Source organism: Sciurus carolinensis, chromosome 8 (assembly GCF_902686445.1).
Source record: "Sciurus carolinensis chromosome 8, mSciCar1.2, whole genome shotgun sequence".
NCBI classification, from domain to species: Eukaryota; Metazoa; Chordata; class Mammalia; order Rodentia; family Sciuridae; genus Sciurus; species Sciurus carolinensis.
The window spans coordinates 40,134,778-40,159,683 of NC_062220.1; the positions used below are offsets into that span (position 1 = coordinate 40,134,778).

The 24,906-nt window shown below is 34.4% G+C and overlaps 1 protein-coding gene across 1 annotated transcript; it reads right to left on the reverse strand.

Moving 5' to 3' along the window:
* Positions 1 to 779: 779 nt before the first annotated feature.
* Tmem106b (transmembrane protein 106B) lies at positions 780 to 24,628 on the reverse strand. The gene is made up of 8 exons (XM_047561051.1): positions 24,423 to 24,628; positions 21,844 to 22,065; positions 18,046 to 18,109; positions 12,509 to 12,668; positions 4,712 to 4,852; positions 4,399 to 4,448; positions 3,662 to 3,715; positions 780 to 3,010 (listed from the first exon to the last, which is right to left on the reverse strand). Exons 2-8 carry the CDS (start codon positions 22,061 to 22,063, stop codon positions 2,872 to 2,874), a joined length of 828 nt encoding a protein of 275 aa, XP_047417007.1. The 5' UTR covers positions 22,064 to 22,065; positions 24,423 to 24,628; the 3' UTR covers positions 780 to 2,871.
* Between the last annotated feature and the right edge of the window lie 278 nt (positions 24,629 to 24,906).

Consider the following 24,906-nt stretch of genomic DNA (forward strand, 5'->3'; position numbering starts at 1 on the left):
TCATTCTCCTTTGGGAAATGATGGAAGAAAAACCGCAAAAAAAGTTCTAAAAGTAGCCAATGTGTTATATATATAATATTGACACATAAGGGCTTTTTATAGTGTTGGATTTTGTGAGAATGACCTGACTATTAAGATGTAACTTAAGTTATTCCTGAACACATTAGAAAAATGTTATAATATTTTTATCATGTCCCTGGGTAAGGTCTGCGAGTAGTTATAAAAATATATTAATGCCTATCCTATTCCCACGTAAGAAACCACACTGGACACTGACCTAAGAAATCTAAAAGTTTCATTCATTCTTTCAGATTGATGTTTTTTATGGCTATATTTTTGCTTCTCCAAGAACCAAAAGATGTTCTTGTAGTTTTATTAATTTATAGCCTGTTTTGTTCCAGGCTTATTCTGGTAGTTAACTCTCTGTGAACATAGTCATAGGTGATCTTATTTTTATTTGTCTTCTACTGGTCTTTTGCTACAATTAAATTTTTGTTTGTTTTACTGATTCAGTCTCCATTAACATGAGATGCAATAAAGAGTTTTCATCTTAAAGAGTAAAGAATAATTCAAAATTAAGTCACTAAAAGCAAATGTTCCTCCACTTTCCTGCTTCTTCAAGAGATACCATGCATGTACTCTAAAAAGACCTAAGAATCACAAACCATCAGAAAAATCTGTCTAATTTATATTCTGTAATCTTCCAATGTAGAGCAGGAAAATAAAAACTGATTATCATATGAGGTGTATCTAAAGAAGGATTTTGAGGGAATGGATAGTGACATTGATGTAAAGGTGGCACAAAAGCAGGGTGGGAACAAATAGAAATGATAAAAGTTCTGCAACATTTTTTTTTTTCTTCATATGGAAGGCCAAGAAATACTGGATCTGGTTAGGGATGCAGAAACAGATTTGGAAGCCTTCCTACAGATACTGGGAATTTTTGAAGTCATAGGATTAGAATGTTTGAGGCAAAAGTGGGCCTAGGCCATTCATAGAAATAAATTATGTCTAAATGAGGGAATGTGGAAAAGTAAATGGAGAATGATTTAAAAAAATACTAACAGAATTAACATCAGAGAAGTATGTGGTTTCTAGGAGAATGGGAGAAAACACAGCCGAAGAAAAATGAAAGTAAAGACTAGGTTTGACTAGAAAGTTTGAATGAATTTAAAGGGGTGATCTGGGTTTAAAGTAAGAATGGCCCAGTTAACGATGGATCAAGAAAAAACTAAGTAGTTTAAAAAAAAAAAAAAAGAAAGAAAGGGAAAAAAAAATAAAGCCATAAAGCATATTCTACCCACTTAAAATGGCTACTCAAGAAAAGATGGAGAAAATGATCTGATAGCTAAGGGGAGACCTGAGTGACAATTAAAATTTACATTTTATAGTTGAGAGAACAGGCTGTTTCAGACCTGCTAGGCACTTGGGGGTGGGGGAAGGAAAACCTGATTTCTGTCACTAGGGAACAGAAAGAAATCAACTTCTACCCACTTATACAGTTTTTGGTATCCTATTCAGTTCTACACTTAGTGGTATGTATTTAAAAGGTCATAAGAACCTGGAAAGTGAAAAGGCAAGAAGACCAAATGGAAAATGGTACTGGAAATATAAAACAGCAAAGTGAACATGCCAATAAGTTATATGTGAAAACAATTTTAAGTAAAACTAAAATCAAAAGCAGATAATTTTAGAAATATAACTGTTAGAAGGCATCATATCCATGTGATGTGCAAAGTGATTGAATTTTTAAAACCATAATACAGGTTTTATTTTTATATAGCCATGGTTACTTAATGGCAGGATTTCTTGAATAATTTCTATCAAAGAAATAATTTCCTCCTCTAAAACATTCATAAAATTGGCAACTGGGTACCTAATAGTTGTGAAAAGTGTCTACAACATTTTTTAGTATGGAAAGCAACATAAAAAAAAAGTGAAGAATCAAAGTAGTTTATTTCAAATATGTTTTATGCCAGATCCAACATATAATTGGAACCTATTCACACTCTATAGGTTTCTGAATTTCATTTCCTATTTTCTTTATTTTTGTGATAAACTTGCTTTAATTTTGAATCTGTACCACTTTATTTGATGTTTATTAAACCCGATAAAAGCCATGCATAGTTTATTTACAATATTGTACATTAAACGACCATGTTTAAAGATCACAGGAAAATTTCACAAAACTATAGCTAATGAGGGAAGACACATGAAACACTTCAGAAATTTTTAAAAATTTTAGGCGCAAAATTTTGCAAAGATTATTTTGGTTGGTAGGTGTTGTGCAATCACTAGTTTGAAATAAGACAAGATCATGCAAATGAGTAGAATATCAACAAACTAAAAGCTAAAAACATTTAGCTAAAAGCTAAAATACCATGTAGTTGAAATACTACCATGTAGTAATGGGAATTTATAAAATAGGAAAAAAATTATTATTTTTTAAAAGTTTTCCATGAATAATATCCTCTTAGTAATTTTCTATAAAAACATTCAGAACATAAGTTTCTCATATTATGTTTATCACCAAAATCATGTTCTCAGTAAAGGTATGAATTGGAGCTATGACATTCAAATAATTATTAATTATAGTACAGAAGTATCAGTTTTTCCCTTTGGGTCAGGGGAGAAGAAACCCAATCAGTAAATTTATATTCAAGTAACAGATCCTGGTACAAATATATCATCAACACACTATGGAGAGTTGCAATAATTTCAAGTCCACATACTTTTAACCAAACTCTTAAAATAGAAGTGTAAACTTTAGGTTTGTTCAATTTAAGATCTCCTATTAGGAAATACCTTCTTCTTGAGAGTTTGGAAAATAACTGAGTATTCTGTCTTTTCTAGTTGCACCTCCTGCAGTTTTTACTGTTGTGGCTGAAGGACATTTAGATATTCAGACTGCCCTAGCTGGTAAGTGGTATTCCTTCCACAGTCGACATACTGGTACCTTTCCTGGGATATCTGTTCAGAGTGGCCAAAGTATGTTGTTGTCACGGTAACTCTAAAAATAAAATAAACAGGGAGAAATGTTCAATAGTTATATTAAAAGGTTTTCTACAGTGAGACTATTTTACACATAAACATTTTTTCCCAGGAAGAGATTATTTGATTAATAACAATATTATACACATGGGCATCTTAGAGAATATTTCTCCAGCAGACTCATATCTGAGCAAGTCCTATCCAAATAGTTGTATATAATAAATATAATTTTTAAAAATAGTTATCTATAAGTTTAAAAATATATAGTTCCCTCATCATAGGAAAAGGGTTAATCAAATGTCAACTAAAGGCCAAAATACCAAACTTATAGCCAACAATATTTTATTGGTTTAGACAACACCCCTTTTGTAAAGCAGTAAATGTACTTCTCGTTAGTGTTAAGGATTATTTATCAAATCAGCAAGGAATTGGATGTTGAGTTCCATCCTCCCTGTACCAAACCCTGTAGCCATGTGATCCTGCATTATTTCTCTGAGCAACCACTTCCTAATTTGTCAAGTGTGCTAATACTTAATTATATAGCATTCTTGTAAGTCTTAAAACTCTATTGAGATGGCATTTGTGAAGACGTAGTTTATACTATAAGCTAACAGTAAGAATCTAAAATTTTTACAAGAAATACCTTTTTCAAAAACATATTTATACTTACTGCATCATGAGTACTATGTTATGCACTTTGATGGACATCAGTGTGCAGAAATCACTGTTAAAGAAATTAAAAAGTGAATAAATACATTATTACATTACAAATTTAAAATTCTTCTATGTTAAAGCTAATAGAGATACTACTAAGAATACTATTAAGAAGTATATATCAACTGAACATTTTCTATGTTCTAAATAATGACTGATATATTTGTGACTTTTTATTCTATTTATGCATTCATCACTGAACTTATAGAATTATTTTAATGTAAGCTACAATTTTATATTTTTATCAACTTTTAATGTTTTAGTAACCAGTTTGCTAGTTACTCAGAAATTATCTATATGGCTTATATCAAAAGGTGATGAAATTTCTAATTAAATATTTTTATTTAAGAAAACTTATTAAATATTTAGACCCAATTTAAAAGTTTTATAACTTAGAGTATTTTAATCATTTAAAACATTAAGAATACATTAGATTATGCTTTTCATAACATAACTAAAAGTATAAAGTGACATAACACGTATGACTCTAATATGATGCTAAGAAATCAAAACCAAATTTTATGTATATGGACATATGTGCATAAATGTTATATGCTCATAAAGGAAGATGAAAAACCAAGATAATCAGAGGCCAGAAAAAATATTCTAAAATGTCTTATTAACAGATAAGGTTATAGAAATTTAAAAAGGAAAAAAAAATTTTAATAATAAATTATAAAAATCAAAACTTACTACATATAACTCATTTCCTCTGCTATAACAGTAGGTACTGTATAATCAATCTGAAAGGGAAAATAAAAGGGCAAAGAATTAATAGAGAATTGGATCCAAACATAAAATACTTCAAATATATGTCAAAAGTTCAATGAATTAGAAATCGATCTTTCAAGGAACCCGATTCTAAGATTTCATCTTATATATGTATGGGACATATTACAAAATCAAGTTTTTGAGGGCCCCCCCTCCAACGCACACACCAAATTATATGATAGACAAGGCTGAGATCTGTGTAACTCATCCAAAGTATTTCATGACTGAGGCTTACTTGTTTCATATCAAGTGGACCAATATTGGTTATGTTGTTTAAGCGTGCCTTTCCGATAACTGTTTTTGAAAACTGAACTTGAGCAGTGATGTTTTCAACTTCAACAGAATAATAGTTATTATTCGTTATATTTAATGTGTTCTGCAAAAGAAAGGAAGGCAGAAATTGTACATTTATTTGAAAATATAAATGTGCATTCAAAATTAATAAGAAAAATGACTTCAGCTGTGGTTATGCTTCATTTTTCATAAGGGAAGAAAGTATCACCAAAAATGTCAAAGAACATTAAATGAACTGATTATTTGGCTTTATGCATGAGTATTTACGCCTATAATAAACACACAATTCAAAATAAAAAAAAAAGAGACCCAGTATATATATATACACATACACACACACACACACATATAAGAATATAAAAATGTGGAACAATGAATGCTAGAAAATCTATTTGTGGTCTTAGCAAAATTCAACAAGAATAATTTTAAAATTTCATCTATATTTTACTAATTTCTTTACATGTTTCCACCAATCATATTAGTATTTCTGATCCTATTAAATACATGATGGCCACTTAGAATGTTAAACAGTACTGAAATAAATTCTTTTGTCTAAAGGAAATTGGTATTTTACCTTCACATGCTAGTAGACATTTATACTAGCTCACTATGGAGAAGTGGGTAAGATTCAAGACCTGTTGGACTCAGATGTGGTTGCATCATTCCTATACTTGAGTGACAATTGGGCTTAGTTTCTACATTTCTAATTCACAACTATAATCTTTAATTATTTTAGAAATAAGCTAATGAAAATAAGAAAAATGTTAAGCCAAGAAACAACAGATAATAAATAAGACATTCAAATCAGGAATAGGAAAAGAGCCCATAAACAAAATCGACAGACACTAAATAATAAATATAGAAGAAACAATTATAAGGCAAACAGCAATGGTTATTATGTATTATATACAAGAAGTCCTTAAAATTTGGAAGAAAAATAAAAGAAAAAGGTCAAATTAAAAATAAAAAAACAAAAATGTCACACAAGGAGATACATAAACAAATCAAAAAGTATAAATCTAAAATTCTCAAATTCATTTATAGTCAGGGAAAAGTTGATTTAAGAAAAAACAGAATATTACTATCCATCAGGTTAGTAAAACTTGAAAAAAGAGATGAATTCTATTCCTAGCAGGGATATGGTCAAAGGGTTTCTGTTTACATTGCTGGCAAATATCAAACGTGAAGTGTTAGTTGTTTTGGTAAGTAATCTAGCAATAAATAAAAATTATGAAATCCTATGACTTAACATTCTTACTTTTGGGCATCTATTTCACAGAAAAAGAACCACTAGGATGTTAAATATAGCACTCTTTGTAGTGACCCCCAAAAGTCCCCCAAACCAAAAACCTCTGAAAATAAAGTTTGCTATTCATAAAAAGTATAACTAAATAGATTATATTAAGTCCTTACATGGAATATTATGTAGCCATCAAAATAAATGGAATAAATCTAAGTCAGATTATTAGAAATTATTTCCACAACATAGTAACAAGTGAGAAAACCACGGTGTATAAGAACGTGGACAAAATATTACTTTTAAAAAATAATTTTAATCTAAACATGTTAAGTATATGTAAATTAATATGAATTTGGAGTAAGAAATGAAAGATATGGGATAAGTGGACAGGACAGAAATCAGTCTTAGTAAAAAAAGTAAAAAAAAAAAAAAAAAAAAGAATGTACTAGAGATTAGCAACCACATAATCACACTTATACTTTCATTTAGATCATTACATTTATAAATATAAAAGAAATTGCTAAAAATTCCCCAACATTGCAGAAATAGGTATTTTTTAGGTTGTTAATATTTGTGTCAATTTCATCTTTAGACAATAGGACAGGGGTTGATAAATTGAAGTCAATGGATATTCTGATGCAGACTAAGGAATGGGATTTAAGAGAATGTTGGAACCCTCTATACATGGCAAATAATGTTGGTGTATGTGTTTTTTTGTTGCAAGTGTCCATAATTGTCATTAGAACGCTAAAGGGAATAATGATGCAAAGCAGGTTGAAAACAAAAATACTAATGAGGCTTAGAGAAATATATATTAAGAGTTAGAAAACACAAAGATAAACACTGAGAAAGAAAACAATAAGATAGTATGAACGAAATTCTGGCACTATAGGGAAGGTCTTTTTTTTTTTAGACTTTTTTTCTTTTTTGCAGTGCTGGGGATAGAACCTGGGGGTGCTCTGCCACTGAGCTACAACCACAGCCCTTTTCATTTTTAGACAGGGTCTCACTATGTTGCAGAGGCTGCTTATGAACTTAAGATCCTTCTGCCTCAGTCTCCCAAGTTGTTGGGATTACAGACCTATGCTATGGTGCTTGGTTACAGAGCAGAATTTTGTTGCTGAAAGCAGTAAGGATTCATTTAATTTCTAAATGTATACCCATATGTCAAAATGGGTATATGATCCTCAGTTTTAAAAGAGAGACAACTTATTATCAAAGGTCTTTATCTATGAGCCTGAACTGACAAATTTACTTTCAGGAGTTTATTCTAAAGAACTAAACTGAAATAGAAACAAAGTTTAAGTACAAAGATCTTTTCTTTATAAATATTTGTAATAACAAAACTAACCATCCATTAAGAAAATGATTAAATTGTAAAAGTCACATAAAGGACTACATATGACCATTTAATATGGAAAAATGTGGTGTGATCTCAGTTAAAATGTGCATGTGGATGCATGTGTGTGTCCTTTACAAATAAATATGAGAATGGCAATTGTCAATATAATGAATATAACGTGAATTTATATATGCAGTGTCACCAAATACACAGATATGTTATAGTTAACTATGTAGTAGGAATAAAAATCTTTATATGTCATAGGAATTTTCAATGTCTAATAATAACAGTTACATAGTTTCATAAGTATAAAGACAACAAGTATGACCATATATTATGACATATATTTTTTTGGTTTTCACCCACTCTTCCTGGCAAAGCCTGTATTATTTCCTAAATGGTAGAACAACATGGTTAAAGTATTTGTCCTTTTATTCTTGCTCCCTGAAGCAACTCTGAAAAAGCTTCATAGCATAAAGGTGAAAGAGTCTTTCATTATAAGTCAGGATGCATCAGGCCTCAGAAGACACAATTTCTTTCTTGACTTTCCCTTGCCCTCCTTTCACCTGCTCCTTCTCTCCGTGGCAGAACAAAGAAAGTGGAATCTCCTTTCCTAAGATTAGTCACAGAAACAAAAAATGTAATCTTCCTCTGCCTTTATGTCTTGGAGTTGGTCATTAAGAAATTCTCTAATTCACCATGTCTGAGAGATCATAAGACTCCCACTTTAGAAGGGGCCTGTACTACCCTGGAATGAAGGAGTGCTGCCCAGAAAGGTCAAGCAAAATTAGAAAATGCAACTAACATAGGCCTTGTTGGGTTTCTCCACTCAGTTCATATCCCTTTTGTCCAATCACATCTGTCCATCTTTCAATCATGCTTATGTAATGAACCCTCCTTAAGAGCCCAATATGAGAGGGCTCAGGGCACTACTGGATATAAGAACACATGGAAGCTTGCAGGAAGGTAAAGAGAACTCATCCTTATACAAAGAGTGGTGTACTCCTACTCTCCAGCATCAGAGTCCTGCTCACTGGAGCCTCCAAGACCTCACCCTATATATCTCTTTATCTGGCTGTTTATTTATAGGCTTTAAAATATCCTTTATAATAATCCAGTAAATGTAAGTATATTGTTTCCCTGAGTTCTATGAGCTGCTCTAGCAATTCAATCTAACCCAAGCAAAGGGTTGTAGGAACCCCCAACTGACAGTCTGTCAGAAGTTCTGAAGGCCTGGCCTTGCAACTAACATCTGAAGTGGGGAGCAGCCTGGTGGGACTGAACCTTCAATCAGTGAGATCTGATGGGGGCTCCAGGTGGAGACTGTCAGAATTGGATCACAGGACACCCAGCTGGTGTCTCCTGCAGTACTGTTATGGTTTGTATGTGAGGTATTCCTCAAAAGCTCATGTGTGAGACAATGGGAGAAGGTTCACAAGGGAAATGATTAAATTTTGAGAGCTTTAAAGTAATCAGTGAATTAATCTCTGACCAGATTAAGTGAGTGGTAACTGGGGGCAGGTGGGGTATGGCTGGAGGAGGTGGGGCATTAGGGATAGGGCTTTGGGGGTATATATTTGTATCTGGTGTGGCGTCTCTCTCTGCTTCCTGTTCATCATGTGAGCTGCTTCCCTCTGCCACACTCTTCCTCCATGACGTCCTGCACACCTTGCGCTTTGAGGAATGGAGCCAGCCTCTTATGGACAGAGACCTCTGAAACCATGAGCCGCTAAATAAACCTTTCCTCATCTACAATTGTCCTGGTCAGGTTTTTCAGTCGCAGCAGTGAAAAAGCTTACTAAAACAAGCACTGACTGCCTATATGGTGCAGGGGAGAAGCCCCACACATCCTGGGATCACAGAAGTCATCTGCACTGTTTATGTACTGTAGGAGAAACTGTTTTTTTCTATATTCTCAGTAACTAAAGGAAGAAAAAAGTACTATGTGTACCACTACTTATATTTCTATTTATTTTAAAAAACAGGCAACATAATTCTGCTTTTCAAAATAGTGTTATGGAAACTATTGGTGCCCCCTAGTGAAGTCTAATTTTCATCTAAATCCTGATCTTATTTCCTAAGTTTTCAGTTTTTCTCAATTGAATTATGAGGCAGTACTTCCAAATGTGTGAATTCCTACATAATTATTTAAATTAAAGTGTAATATTCTCATTTAAATACATTGGAATTTAAAAGGAAATGTCACATGGTTTATTATGATTTGTTATTATGTATTTACAGTATTTTATACCAGACTTTTGAAGCAGGTCAAAAATATTCAGCCACAATGTGCAAAAAGGAAAATATCTTCCTTATACCAATGGGCTATTAAAGAGGAAAAATGCTCAATAATAATTCCCCACTCATATATAATGTTTTACAATTTAATTAGTCTTGTTATGTTTTACTCACATATATATTTTTCCCAAAGATATAGTTTGTTTTAAAGCCCTTAGATAAGCAACTTTTGATAGTAAGCAATGAGGATAAATGGATCCATGGGAGCTCTTTTTTTTCCTGTAAGTAGGCAATAATACCACTTTAACATACCATTCCCCTTTACTCTCTATCCCTCCAAAATCTCCTCCTCCCAACCACCACAACAGGCACCTGTCTCAACCTTAACCATCTGCTTCTACAAGGAAAACCAACCAATTCCACTGTCACAATCAAGCAGATCACTGCCACCCAGACACACATTAGGCCTGAAGTTATATATGACGATGAATGGCATGAGCAATGTATATATTCCCTTCTTCTAATGCAGATGTTAGTGAACTGTGCACTTTTTATTTTATCTACTTATTTTTAAAAAATTATTCTTCATTGAATCTGTAGAATGAATGAAGAATAATCCCAACGATGTACCTTACAGAAGTAGAACAAGCAATCATGAAATTCATCTGGAAGAATAAGAAACCCAGAATTGCTAAAGCAATCCTTCGCAGGAAAAATGAAGCAGGGGGTATTGCAATACCTGAACTTCAACTGTACTACAAAGCAATAGTAACAAAAATGGCATGGTATTGGTACCAAAATAGAAAGGTAGATCAATGGTACAGAATAGAGGACACGGACACAAACCCAAACAAATATAATTTCCTCATACTAGACAAAGGGGCCAAAAATATGCAATGGAGAAAAGATAGCCTCTTCAATAAATGGTGCTGGGAGAATTGGAAATCCATATGCAACAAAATGAAAATAAACCCATATCTCTCACCGTGCACAAAACTAAACTCAAAATGGATTAAGGACCTCGGAATCAGACCAGAGACCCTGCATCTTATAGAAGAAAAAGTAGGTCCAGATCTTCAACATGTCGGCTTAGGACCAGACTTCCTCAACAGGACTCCCATAGCACAAGAAATAAAAGCAAGAATCAATAACTGGGATAGATTCAAACTAAAAAGCTTTCTCTCAGCAAAGGAAACTATCAGCAATGTGAAGAAAGAGCCTACAGAGTGGGAGAAAATGTTTGCCAATCATACTTCAGATAGAGCACTAACCTCCAGAATCTATAAAGAACTCAAAAAACTCAACACCAAGACTACAAATAATCCAATCGACAAATGGTCTAAGGAAATGAACAGACACTTCACAGAAGAAGACCTACAAACAATCAACAAACATATGGAAAAATGTTCAACATCTCTAGTAATAAAAGAAATGCAAATCAAAACCACCCTAAGATTCCATCTCACCCCAATCAGAATGGCGATTATCAAGAACACAAGCAACAACAGGTGTTGGCGAGGATGTGGGGAAAAAGGTACACTCATACATTGCTGGTGGGGTTGCAAATTAGTGCAACCACTCTGGAAGGCAGTATGGAGATTCCTTAAAAAACTTGGAATGGAACTACCATTTGACCCAGCTATCCCACTCCTCGGCCTATACCCAAAGGACTTAAAATCAGCATACTACAGAGATACAGCCACATCAATGTTCATTGCTGCTCAATTCACCATAGCCAGATTGTGGAACCAACCTAGATGCCCTTCAGTTGATGAATGGATAAAGAAACTGTGGCATATATATACAATGGAATATTACTCAGCCATAAAGAATGATAAAATTATGGCATTTGCAAGCAAATGGACGAAATTGGAGAATATCATGCTAAGTGAGATAAGCCAATCTCAAAAAACCAAAGGAAGAATGATCTCGCTGATAAGTGGAGGATGATACATAATGGGACGTGGGAGGGGTTAGTTTTAGGGTTAGAGTGAGGGTTAGGGAGGGGGGCAAGAATGGGGGAAGGAAGGACTGTATAGAGGGAAAAGAGGGATGGGAGGGGTGGGGGGAAGGGGAAAAAATAACAGAATGAATCAACCAACATCACCCTATGTAAACGTATGATTACACAAATGGTATGCCTTTACTCTATGTACAAACAGAGAAAGAACATGTATCCCATTTGTTCACAATAAAAAAAAAAAAGAAAAAAAAATTATTCTTCATTGGTGCATTATAATTTTACATAATAGTGAGATTCTTCAAATTATCTGCATGTACAAATATGGTGTAATGCATTCTGGCTCTTTCTAAACAAATGTTAATGTGTAAAAAAAAAAAAAACAGAAGAACTTCTCTGAGCTCTTATTTTGGAGTTGGGAGGTTGCAAGGTTCTTCTGAAAAGTACTGTGCTAGGAAACACAGAGGACATTTTCACATATACTAAAGTATGACAGAGAAATCAAAGAGTTATATGCATCTGAACTTTAAACACAAAAAAAGGAATGGTCTATTAAAATAATGAGAATTGTATTTCCCAAAATGGAAGGAAGTAGAAATGGTACATTTATAATATCTACTGAATCAACTATGTTAACATCTTGCTTGGATCTATTTGGAATCAAATGTTGAAAAGTAAATTGATTGTAAGACTTTTTTTTTTGTCAAAAATTGTTTAGTTTATTGTACCCTCCTAAGGACATTCTCAAATGTCAAATAATTCTGTATATACAGAACTGCCAGCATTGGCCATTTTCAGCAGATAAGACATGGTAGAGAAGGATCAATATAGCAAAGAAAAACGAAAAAGTAAATCGGCCTGTGTCACATTTAATAGACATTCTTTCAATAGAAATAAAGGTGCTGCTTAACAAGATAAAGGATGAAATAAAATATTTTAAATACAAATTTGTACTTACTGTGATATTTAAATATATTGTTCGCTTTTGAACATCGTAACTGACATATGCTGATTTTACGCCAATGTATTTCACGTCAATAGAGCGAGGGAAAAGGAAAAACACAGCCAATCCAGAGAGGAGCAGACAGACAAACACAGATGCCATCACATACAGTTTTCTGAAAAGCAAAGGGGAGTATGTAAATGTGTGAGATTCGAAAATTACATAACATAATGTTTAGAGAGAGATTTTTCAATTTGATTTTTTTCTTCCACATGTCATACCTGGCAAGAAAGCATGTATACTTTTACCAAATTTTCACATTAAAACTATTGGGGTGAGGTTGCTCTGATTCTATTAATTGTTAAAATGTTCTCCTTAGAAGATGTATTCACCCTTTTGGAGAATGGTATATGAAGCTTACAATAGAACATTTATTAAAGTGATCCCCCAAATAGGTTTCACATTAGAATAATGCTTAGGAGCTTTATAGAAATATAGATTTCAAGGTTTCCTTCTCACTTCACTGAAGCAGAGTTTCTGAATGTGAGTTGCAAAATCTTATGATCCACTAAAGTGATTTCTCATCAGAACCACCTGTGAAGTTTTTAAAAATAAGTATATAACCATTTGTCCCATCAATCTCACTGAATATGAGCAGTCTTTTGAGTTTCCGCATCCCAAAGTATTTATGAACCCAGTTTAAAAAATATTGCTTATACTGGTCTAATTGATTTTGAAGATGTTGTTACACTATTTTTAAAGTGAATCAAAAAGATAAAAATAAAGAGTATTAGACAAGGGCAAGGAAAAAAATAACTCCCCCAAAAGAAGAAAAGTCCTACATGCTTTTGCTATCCTTTTAATGCCCTAGAAATGTCTCTTCTTATTTTCTTTCCAAACTCCATTCAAGAAAATTTTCTTTTTTTCTTCAAGGTTACCCTCATAACTAGAGTTGCAAATTTCCTGATTTCTCCAACAGAGTTCTATGCTCAAAGTCCCTTGTTGTTCTTCTTAAGTCTTACATGTCACTTCATCTTCTTTATATTCTAGTCTTACAAAAAAATTTCATTTTATCTTTTCTTTCACTTGCTCCTCCCCAACAAGTTTCTATGCCTTGATGAAGTTAATCTTTGTGCCTCATGAGAGCTATTAAAAAGCCTCCTGAGGGTATATCCTATTTTTTTTTTCTTTTTAGTATTTTAAGTTGCTTAAAGTAAGAAAGAGTGCAAAATGGTTAATTAAAAAAATAAAACAAGTAAATAAAAATTTGCCACTTACTGTTAAATCCATGCTAATATACTGAGCAAACAAACCAATTCTCACTCATTTGTTTTGGACTTTCTCAGTCTGAGTAAGGCAGTGATCACTACTGGGTTACTAATAAGTACTTTGAATACATGTTTACAGTACCTACAATACACCCAAATACCTAAAAGAAATATAGAAAAAGTTTAAAGTCAATGTGATAAAAAAATCAGAACTTTAATGGATTTTCTATATAGTGTTGTTTTACTTTTAATTACTTGTGGGCAGATGAGTCCATCAGAATCAATTTAGTGCTTAGGCCCTGTAAGTCAGCCTCAGTTGTGAATATATGAATCAGTGTTGTAAATTACTTTGCACATTCAGTTTACACCACAGCAAATACTGAAGCTGGTAGGACAACAAAGTAACATTCCATGTAGCATTTCATTCCAAATTGAAAATATGACTATTTCATGACAAAGTATATAAATCTTTATTATAAAATTAATCAGTTATAATTTTTCTTATGATCCTGGGGAAAGCAAATCCTAGGAGTTACATAGTATTAATTCAGTTGTGTGATATATGTGGAGTCAAGTTAGAATTCTATTTCTTCCATTCCCTACCTACACTATTTAAGGTAATTTACCCTTTCACTTTAAAATCTTTAGGTTTTGAGGATTAAGTAATAAGTAATTTATAAGTAATTTCCTAACGACCTCAAACATAACTCCAACTTATGAGCAAATAAAGACTGAAAGTTATTTCTAAAATAATATAATTTTATTCCAAACTGAGCAACAACTCTTTCTGGCCTTGTGTAAGCTCTGCAGATTATTTCCTTTGCTTCTACTGGGTGGTCTTCCCCAGGCTAAGGGACTTTGTCACACATTACACTGATTAAAACTGAGCCTTAGGTTAAGAGCAGTCTCTGCAACTCTCTACCCTCTGCTGTTCTGCCCTTTTGCTCCAGTGATCTTGCTTTCAAGACTCACACAGCATCAGCTCCTTGTACCAGAGAGACTGCTACACTCTGCCTGGGTTATTTTTCTTGTGCTATAGTCTAGAACCTCATTCCAGACAGCTGGTACAATCATAGGACTTATCATATTTGTTTTCCCTTTTTCAGGGATGACTGACCTGTACTGCTTGATATCAACTGTGAAAATATTGTTTCATGTATTTATCCAGTTTCTTAGTTATTTTAGGTAGGAGGGTAAACCTAGACTGTTATTCCATCTTCATGGGAAGTGGAAAATCCAATTTATTAGATTGTATCTCTTTACTCTTATGCTGAAAATCTTGTTCCTTAATGGCATTTACATAGTTACTTATTTGCTTTATGTATAACAACTTCAAAATTACATCAATAGTACTCCTAACAATGCAACTATTGTATACATTTTAACATTTGTTGTGGTTTCCTTAGGCATTTAGAATGTATCAGTAAAAACTGACAAACAAAATACAATGATTTCAAGTTACTTAAAAAAATTATTTCAGCTTTGTTTATTTGACAACTTGATATATAAATAGAACTGTTTCCCTTTTTTTCAATTTTAGAAGTTACTTTTTAAACAATTTTTATTTAATCTTTTAAGTTATATGTATGTGTGTCTCTATATACATCTATGTATCATATATGTATATACACATGCAAACTATATATGCAAATAGAGAACTATAAATATGTACATATACACATAATATACAAATGTACATAATTCCAAAGGTCAAACCACACACACACACACACACACACACACACACACAATTTTACTTGTGTACTTGTTCATTCTTCAAAGTGAATAGAAAACCAATTTTATCATTTTTTATCATTCCATTATTTATATGTATATTCATAAATCTGTATATTATATATGTTTTCAAATAAAAATGTGTTTACACAGTGTAAAATACAGTTCTTCCTCATTCTATTCTACCATTATGCACATGTAGCATAATTCACTAGTTTGCTATTATTGGCTATTTGCGTTGTTTCTTTGGCACTTTGAATAATTTGTGCAAGTCCATGTACTATACTTGACATTTATCCATAGAATAAATTTCTCAAAGAGCCTAAGAGTAAATGCATATGTAATTTTGCTAGATAATGCCAAATTCCCATTCACTAGTAAGGGATGAATATACGTGTTTTCCCTTAGTATTGCCAACAAAATATGTTGACAAAATTTTGCACTTTTGCCAATCTGACAGACAGAAATAGTATCTAAGTGTAGATTTAATTTGCATTTTTTCTTCTATGAATAAGATTGAACATCTTTTCATGTTTAAAGGTCATTTGCATTTCTTTTTTATGAAATAGCTGTTCATATCTCTGCTCTTTTCTGTTTTGGTAATTGGCCTTTTTTTCCTCAAATTTTGAAGCTCTGCAGAGGAAGGATATTGGCCCTGTGTCTGTGATGTGATTTGCAGACATTACTTTCCAGTTTGCCATTTGTGTTTTGGCTTTAATTAAAGTTTTGTTTTCAACCTGTAAAAGTTTGTTTAGACTATTTCAAATTTATTTATCTTTTCTTTCATCACTTCTGACTCTAAATCATGTTGGAAAAGTTTTACCACTCTCAGGTTTTGAAAGTTTTAACCCTAATTGTTTTCATCCTCATATGTCACATACATTTTATAATAAAGGGTTAGATTGACTGTTGGTAAAATCCTAGGTTCATTTTATTTCCATGATTACTAAATATGTTAAGCTATAGCTTATTTATTCAAAACACTGTCATCAAGAAGTAACACATCAATTTGATTCTACCCTTAATAAATTAACTGATCCTTTTGTCTGAATGTTAAAAAGAGATTTTTGCCTTTTCTTTTTTTTTTTTCTTTTTCGCTCTCTTGCACTCTCTTTTTTTTAGTCTTTAAAAGTCTAACAATTTCATTAGTAAGGGTTATTTTTAGGATGGTAGTATGTTGTTTTAATATGTGTAGGGTCATTTCTTCTTTTGCTTCAGCGATGTTTTCTTTAATTAATTCTTTAGTTATTTGTTCAGTTCTACTTTTTTTTTCTTTTTTCTTTTTTTGATTTTCTAATAACATGCTTGTTAAATATTCTTTATATTCTATATTTTTTTTCATATCTTTCTCATTAATTTGTCTATATGTTTTTGTTTTCTCCTGTTTACTCTCCAATTTCCCTTACTTCACTAACTAGGATATCTTTTTGCACTGGTGTTCTTCTAGCTTTGTGGGAAAAACATTTTCCTAATTCTTTTAAGGATCTGTATGCTTCACATTCTCCTACTTTTTAGTTATCTCATTTCTGAGCTTTTCAGTTTCTGACTTAGGCCGTTCTGTCATATAGCTTCTATAGTTTCCTTAATTTTTACAGTATATTTTATATTAAGTTCTCATCTTTTTTATATGCTTTTATCACCTGTTAGCATTTTTCAGGGTTCCATTTCTGTTGCTCAAGTTTAACAAGATTTTTTGTAGTTGTAAAAGAAGGTTCCATTTTGGGTGATGGAGATAGGCCAGGGTTCTAGGGTCACTGCTCAAGGGCTCCATCTCCATTAAAACAGATGGGTTCCATGAGTATTCCCCTCCTTACATCTGACATCCACCCCTTAGAATCTGAACCCTTTCTCTTATTCTTAGTTCCTGCCCTGCATGAATTGGATCTGAACCCGAATATATTTTTTATTTCTTCCTTAGGATGTATGTCTTTCCTTCCATAAGAGTTTCTGTTGAGGTCTTCTAAGGTCTTAGAGGAGTTTAGAAGGAACTGGATGATCCAGTTCCTTCTGATTTTCTCAAGTCCTGTATGGCATTTTTGAACTCTCTCCAAGTTAGAGAATGCAGTCTTCTCATTTTAACAAGTTATTCTCAAAAGTCTTTGCTGGGAGTATTCTGAGTAGGGTCCTTTTCTTTAGGGGCAAGTATTTGGTTTGTGCATCATGGCTCTTAGGAACTCCATTCTGTTTCCTTTCACAATTGTCAAACAGCTACTAAGCGTATGTGTTCTCTGCCACCACCATAGTTTTAATACCTATTTTTATTCTTAGTTGGTAGGAATACCTTATCACACATTTTTGGATGTAATGTACTGCTATTCGAAATCTGATTTAATAAAGAGACTTGAGAATATGGTGATACCATGCTGCTTTTCAGACCTTGCCCAGTCAGGAATCCTTTTCTATTCAATGACATGAAGCATATGATGAAATAAGAACTGATAACATTTTTTCTTTTAATAGTCTTAGAGTAATTACTTACACATAATTTAAAAATAAAAAGATACAAAAACTAAAACCAGAAAGCATTGTCATTTTCTTATAACCACTTACGTTCTTCGTGGCCTCAATCTCTGATCACTATATGGAATCAATGCCACCAACTGGTTTTCTTGACCTTAAAGTGAAGGAAGGTTTAGAAATGTATTAACATGATTAAATAACAATAGTGATACCCTATTATAATCTGATTTGCAAAAACCAGAATCCCATTGACAGTCATATCATCTCTTTAGTCAACTGCTCTCCAAATCCTCAAAAAAAAGTACATAGCAAAAGTGAAGCTATAGAAAATATACCATGCTTTTTCACACCTAGATGAATAGCTAATAAAAAATATTATAATGAAGGCTCTGTTAGTCTTTTATCCACTGAAAATAAATTTAAAATGTCCCAGTTTTCAGATGATCAGAATTTACCAGGCCTTCCCTCAACTCCACTATTTTCCATTAAGATTCTGATGTGACAGCATACTACAATGATACAGTCACATCAATGTTGACAGTAGCATAATTCACAATAGCCAAGTTATGGAACTAGTCTAGGTGACCTTCAATAGATGAATGGATTAAGAAAATGTGGTACATGTACAAAGTAGAGTTTTACTTAGCCCTAAAGAAGAATGAAATTATGGCATTGGCTGGAAAATGGATGGAAATGGAGAACATCATGCTAAGTGAAATCAGTCAGACTCAGATAATCAAGGGTTGAATGTTCTCTCTCTGATGCAGAAACTAGAACAAAGTAAGGGTGAAAAGGTGGTGAGATCAGATATCACAAGCATAGAAGGAAGACCAGTGGAAGAAGGTGACTGAGAGGGAAGGAGGAGGAATGAGAAAAAGGAGGAAATGTGGCACAAACTTAACAAAAATTACACTATGTGTGCATATAAATATGCCACAGTGAATGCCACCTTTATGTCTATCTACAAAGCAACAAACATAAATAGATAACTAAATAGAAGCAAGACCAGTAGAGTATATGAAGGGTAAAGGGAGGTGAGGGAAGAGGAGGCAGCAGGGACTAAAATGGAACAATTAAATTTCATACATGTCTGTTTATGTCAAAATGAACCCAACTATTGTGTATAACTATAATACACTAATAAAAGCACAATATATACATATATATATATATATATATATATACATATTCATTATATATGTAATAAAAAGACTGATTTGGTTATCTGAATAACAGCAGAAAAACATATTGCTGCCTCCCTTTCCTGAAACCTTTATTGCTTTAGAGGATTTTGCACTATCCCTCTTGAAAACCAGAATGGGTACATTCTACATCTCAAGCTTTAAGAGCTCACTGGTCTTATTACTAGTCTCAAGTGGTCCTTAATGACACCAAGAATCATACTACATTTCCCTAACTCACACCTTTAATCCAACATTCTAAAACCACAATTTCAAGGCTTCAACTCTCGTCAAATCTTCAATATTTTCTCTCTTATCCTCATTCCTCATGATACGTAAATAGAACTTTCACAAGACACTACCACCATGTTGTTAAGAATTCTGAGATGCCCTAAATTAAGTCACAGGTTGGAGAATGGAGGGAAAAGAAATAAGAGAAGTTCACTTTAAATCACAGAATCAAGTTAAATCAACAACAACAACAAAAAACTGCTCCACAATCCTTTCCTTATGGCAAAGATTATCTATCAAGGCCACATTTCATTCTGCTTTGGGAATAAGCCAACCAAAAAGTAGTAAAAAATTCTCCTTTTTGATTGTCCTCCTATCCCAGAATTTGCCTGCTTTATGTCCTGTCCTCTAATCTACAGCTAATATAGGTTTGATGTAAATGATTTATGTTTCTTCTCCCAAACTTTTATTATAAAACATTCTGGTCCTTAGGTCCAGTATAAATTTTTCTGACTGTTATCTACCCATGCTGCTCTTGGCATGGAGACTTTGTCCCAGGACAGGTCCTTTTACCTTTGGCAGAATCTATAACTGCTCAATAAATCCTTTATTTCAGAGACCTCTCAGTCTTAAAAGTTTGATTTAGCAATTCCTGCCCACTACCTGTTTCTATGTCCAAATACTACCTTCTCTTTTATCACTAAGAATAAGCTTCCCATATTCCCCTACAAAAGCAGCCTCTACTTGTGCACTAGATTCTTATCCCTCTTGTATACTGAGGGACACTGCTCCAATACTTCTCTCATTTCTTGTATTGTATTTTCTCTATGGGCCACTTTCACCAGCATAGAAACATCTACTATTCACTCCATCTTAAAAAAAAAAAATCCATAACTTCATAACTTCATAACCCTTTCTAGCTACCACCTATCTATTCTGCTTTTCTACAGAGCAAAACTCCTCAAAAAAACTATTTTCTCTATAAAACTTCTCCTATGTGCTCCTGATTCCACTCTAGACATGTTACATATGCTTTTGCAAACTGCTCTTTTAAAGTTCTCCAGTGGTCTCCACATCACTAATCCAATAGTCAGTTCTCAGTCCTCATATAACTTGATGACTTGATAACATTAACAGTTGACCACTTTCCTCCTTGGTCCACTTTGTTCACTTATCTTTCGGGACACCACAGACACAAGAATTTCCTACTCCCATTATAGATGCTCTTTCTTGGTGTCCTTTGCAAATTCTTTCTCATGTCACTGACCTAAAAATGCTGCAATGTCCTGGGGTTCAGGGCTAGGGTTTCTTCTTTTTTCTATCCACACTGATAAACTTGGTGTTCTCATCTGGCTCTATTTTAAGTATCATTATACAATGATTACCTCCAGGCTAGATCTTGCACTTGGATTCCAGACCCTTGTGAAAACTGCTTATTAAAAGCAGTTGATGTCAAACAGGCATATGAAAGCATATATGTTTAAAACTGATCTCCTGATCTGTCCCCTGACAAACATACACAAATCTTCTTTTCTCTGCTTTAATAAATAGCTACTCCTTTTTCTCTGGTGCTCAGATGAAAAAATTTAGAGTCATGCTTGATGACTTTCCAAACTATATTCAAGCTGCCAAAATTGGTCACATCTCTGAAACATAACTAGATTGCTGAAACAGTATCCCTCCTCTCTTGTGCATTAATTTCTTCAACTACAAATTCTTTTATTCTCAAATAGTCGCTATCCTCACAAAGATAAAACTATTGTGTTCATTGGCCAATGCAAAAGTAAACTATCTTACCTCTAACTCAAGACATTTCTCAGATCCTCTGGTATAACTTCACTGTTACTCTGTCTTTCTTTCAGTGTCTCTCCAGAGTCACATGTCAACTTACCACGCAGAGAATGAAAACAGCACAAGGTACCTTATCATTTCAACTAAAATAGTCTAAGGACAGCACAAAGAGGATAATTTCCCTCTAACTTTCCCTATGGTATACCACAAATTGAATTTTTTCCCTTACTTGGCTCAACTTCATATACCTTGAAGTTCTCTTTAGGAAATAACTAACTAGGACATGAGCAACTTACTACTATTCTTTAGATAATGAAAGTACAAAAGTTAGATCATCAAATTACTTAAATTGTTTCTAATAAAGCAATATGACAAGGCAATCATGATATGACCTCTGAAGATGGCAAACAGGACTAAAAAAGTTTTCAGTCAAATGACAATGCATATTGGCTATAACAGCAAGCAGGAGAGAAAAACTACTGGAAAAGTGAAGTCATTTTCATTAGTGTTTTAGAAACCACTATGTATTTATATTTCCTTCACTGTATCCTTTTGACTGAAGATAACTGATAATGCAGTTTTGAGGCTTTTAAAATAGAGTTGCTTAGAATATTATAGGTTCTATAATATTCAAACAAATACCTGAAATCATTTTTTAAAGGAAAAACAATGCAATAGCACATACCCCTAGGAATTCTTCCTGTTCCTTGACAAGTGGGGCAAGTGACACTATCTCTTCCTGTAAATTCCACATATGGAAACTGAGAGACATCTCCATTCCTTCCATCTTCATTATGGACTTCACTATTAACCAGTCCATTCCTCATGTTTTCAGTTGATGTGATTCCATCATAAGTATCTTCTTTACTTGAATGCAAAGGCAAATGAGAAAGAGACTTTCCCATGTCTAATGAAAAAGAAAAATCTTACAGTAAACCTCAGGGAAAACAGTATACTCAAACTCTATGGGATATTTACGGTAACCTAATTAGTTCAGAGCAAACTTGAAGAGAGAGTTCAAACTACTTTGGGGATTAGAATTAAACCCAATCAAAATAATGTCTGAAACAAGGAAAATATTTACTAGAGTTCAAAAGAGTTCTTCATGGTACTAGGGATAGAACCCAGGACCTTGGGCAAGCTAGGCGATCACTCTAACCCTCAGTCATATTCCCTCAGAAATGTACACAAAATCTACACCTTCTTAAATGAAGCAGAGACAAATTCTACCTTTTCTTAGAATAAAGCAAAGATACATTCTACCTTCAAACCAGTTGGCACTAAAGGCAAAAGCTGCTTTAGGCAGATGATACTAGTTATTATGGGAATCACTAGGTAATTTCAAAGTAGTACTTTTCAGTCATTTAAAACTCACACCCCTTAGTGAGAATTCTTCATTTCCATTCTTAGATTTCCTGTCAAGGAGAATACTCCAAAAAAGCAAAAAACTCCAAATTATAATATTCTTCTTTTGTTCAACACTTGGCAAATATTATAAATTTAAAATTCTAAAATAGTAAACATAATTTACTAATACAAAGCAGCAAAATTCAGAACATTAACTTTGAAATTAATAACATGAGGAAAATTAAATATGAATTTAAAAGTCAAATAAGCATAAGTAATTAGGGTTGGGGATGTGGTTTAGTTGGTAGAGTGCTTGCCTTCATTCGCAAGGTTCTGAGTTCAATCCCCAGTATAAATAAATAAATAAATAAATAAATAAATAAATAAAATAGGTAATTAGTACTAGAACTTCTACAAGAATAAGCTCTGCAGGTAGGTGATGCAGTAACGTTGCAGTTAAGTTCCTACAACTTCAAGACTAAAAAGAACTTTAAAAGTCACATAATTACAACCTGCTGATATTTTGAGGGAAAAAAGGGAAAAGCAAAATTTTAAAATAACAATTCTACTCTTCCTAAATTTGATCAAGTATCATTTATGAGTTCCTAAATACAGATTATTATAGACATTCATATAGATAATTCTTTTAAAAATTCTCATTTGTTTGAATAAGGAAAATGAACACTATTTCAAATCACCCCACAGTATGAAAAAAATTTGCTTTTTATAAAATTGGCAAGCCAGGTATTTGTTGAAACATACTGTAAAGAGCAGGATGAAGAATCATACAAGTTGTATACAAACTTAAAATTGTAGAAAGAGGAATAAAAATAGTTTTCACTATTACAAAAGATCTATGTACACACTGTCCACATAAGTTCCAAAACATAAATGACTAGTGATGTCTAAAAAAAGTATTAATCTGGCTCACTGACATTAAGTGAGGGCCAAACCTCACTTGCCAGCTACAGGTGGTTCAGGGGTGAATGTTAATCATTACTGTCCCCGCCCACTGTGATCTTGGAGTCTGGGAACTACAAGAACTGGGATGGTCCCAGAGGCACCTGTTCTAGGCTGTCAACAGGGGTGGAAGGTGCACCCCACTGGAGAGCCTTAGGGGAAATGACTCAGAAGGCAAGCCAAGTGGCTTTTGGTCCTGGCCTGTTTTCTGTTCTAATGCAACAGCCACCTTGATTGATTGTGCTTCAGGCAGGTGTTTGGACAATCGCCAGACTTTGCCAGGTATTGAGAATCCCTGCCTTCCCTACTACATACATTTTCTTCATAACATTGACAAATTCAATCACTTTTATTCTTGGGGACCTATTGGCTTCAAAAGAAGTGCTAGACCCCTTTCTCCCTTCTCGTGCTCAATGTTTTCATCGCAGTATGACTGAAAAACCAACATGGTTCTCAGGCTCTGCCTCCAGAGAGGCGGGGAAAAGATAAATACAGCATTCCAATTTAAAAGGATCGTGAGCTTTCTGTGCATAAACTGGTTGTTAGTTCCGAAAGGGCACGAAAACGAAGAAAAACAGCACGTTTCAAAAAGCTCTACACACAAAACCCAGGACATAGGCTACTCTATAAAGGTTAAAAATAAGATCCAAGCAATCGTGCAAGAAAATTCAAGAACAGAAAAACCAAGGGTCACTCCAGGTGTGGGGGCCTGGAATCAAATTCCGTGCGCCTGGAGTGGACGAAGCCGGGAGCTCCCTGGCAGAAGGCTGCGTGCGGGTAAAAGGAGGTGACACCGCCTCCATCCTGACCCTGCGCGGCGCCGCGACATCCGGCGGGCCCTGCTCCCCCGCAGCCTCCCCTCCTCCACCTCCTTGACGGGCCCGGCTCTTCCCGAGGCGCGCAGCTGGGCCCGGCAATGGAAGGGGGCCTGAGGGCTGCGCGTCCGGGGTCGCTCACCGGCACGCGGGGCGCTGCGCAGTCCCGGGCTGCTCCGGGCCGGACAGGCCCGAGGGAAGGGTCGCAGAGTCCGCAGTCCCGACTGTTGGGGGTTGGAGCGTTCGGCCTAGAGCGTCCCGCAGCAGCCGAGATGGGCGGGGGAGGGGCGGGATCGTGAGGGCCTCAGCCGAGCCGGGAGCTGCTGCAACCTGCGCCCGCGCCTGCGCAGAGCGCGCCCGGAGGGGCGGGCGTGCTCCCGTAACGCGCATGACACCCGCGTCCTCCCTCTGCCTGCCTGGAGCCCGGAAGCGTGCGGCCGTGAGTGTGGGCTTGCGGGCTTTGGTGCCGCTGGGAACCTAGAGTTCCTGAAAAGTTTGTCCGCTGTGGTTCTGGGTGGCTTCAGAATGAGTCCTTTTCCCGCCGTCAGACCATTTCCTTTTGCAAGGGGAAAAATATCTACGGTTTGACTCAACTTTCAGCCTCCTTTCCGGTGCCCTGACAGGGT

Excerpts from the sequence above, each read along its gene's own strand:
- Tmem106b (XM_047561051.1), bottom strand. The coding sequence starts at position 22,063 with ATGGGAAAGTCTCTTTCTCATTTGCCTTTGCATTCAAGTAAAGAAGAT. Across the intron at positions 12,669-18,045 it reads AGATTGAGGCCACGAAGAAC|AAAACTGTATGTGATGGCAT; the intron begins GTAAGTGGTTAT and ends TTTGCTTTTCAG. Across the intron at positions 3,011-3,661 it reads AACATAGTACTCATGATGCA|AGTTACCGTGACAACAACAT; the intron begins GTAAGTATAAAT and ends TTTTATTTTTAG.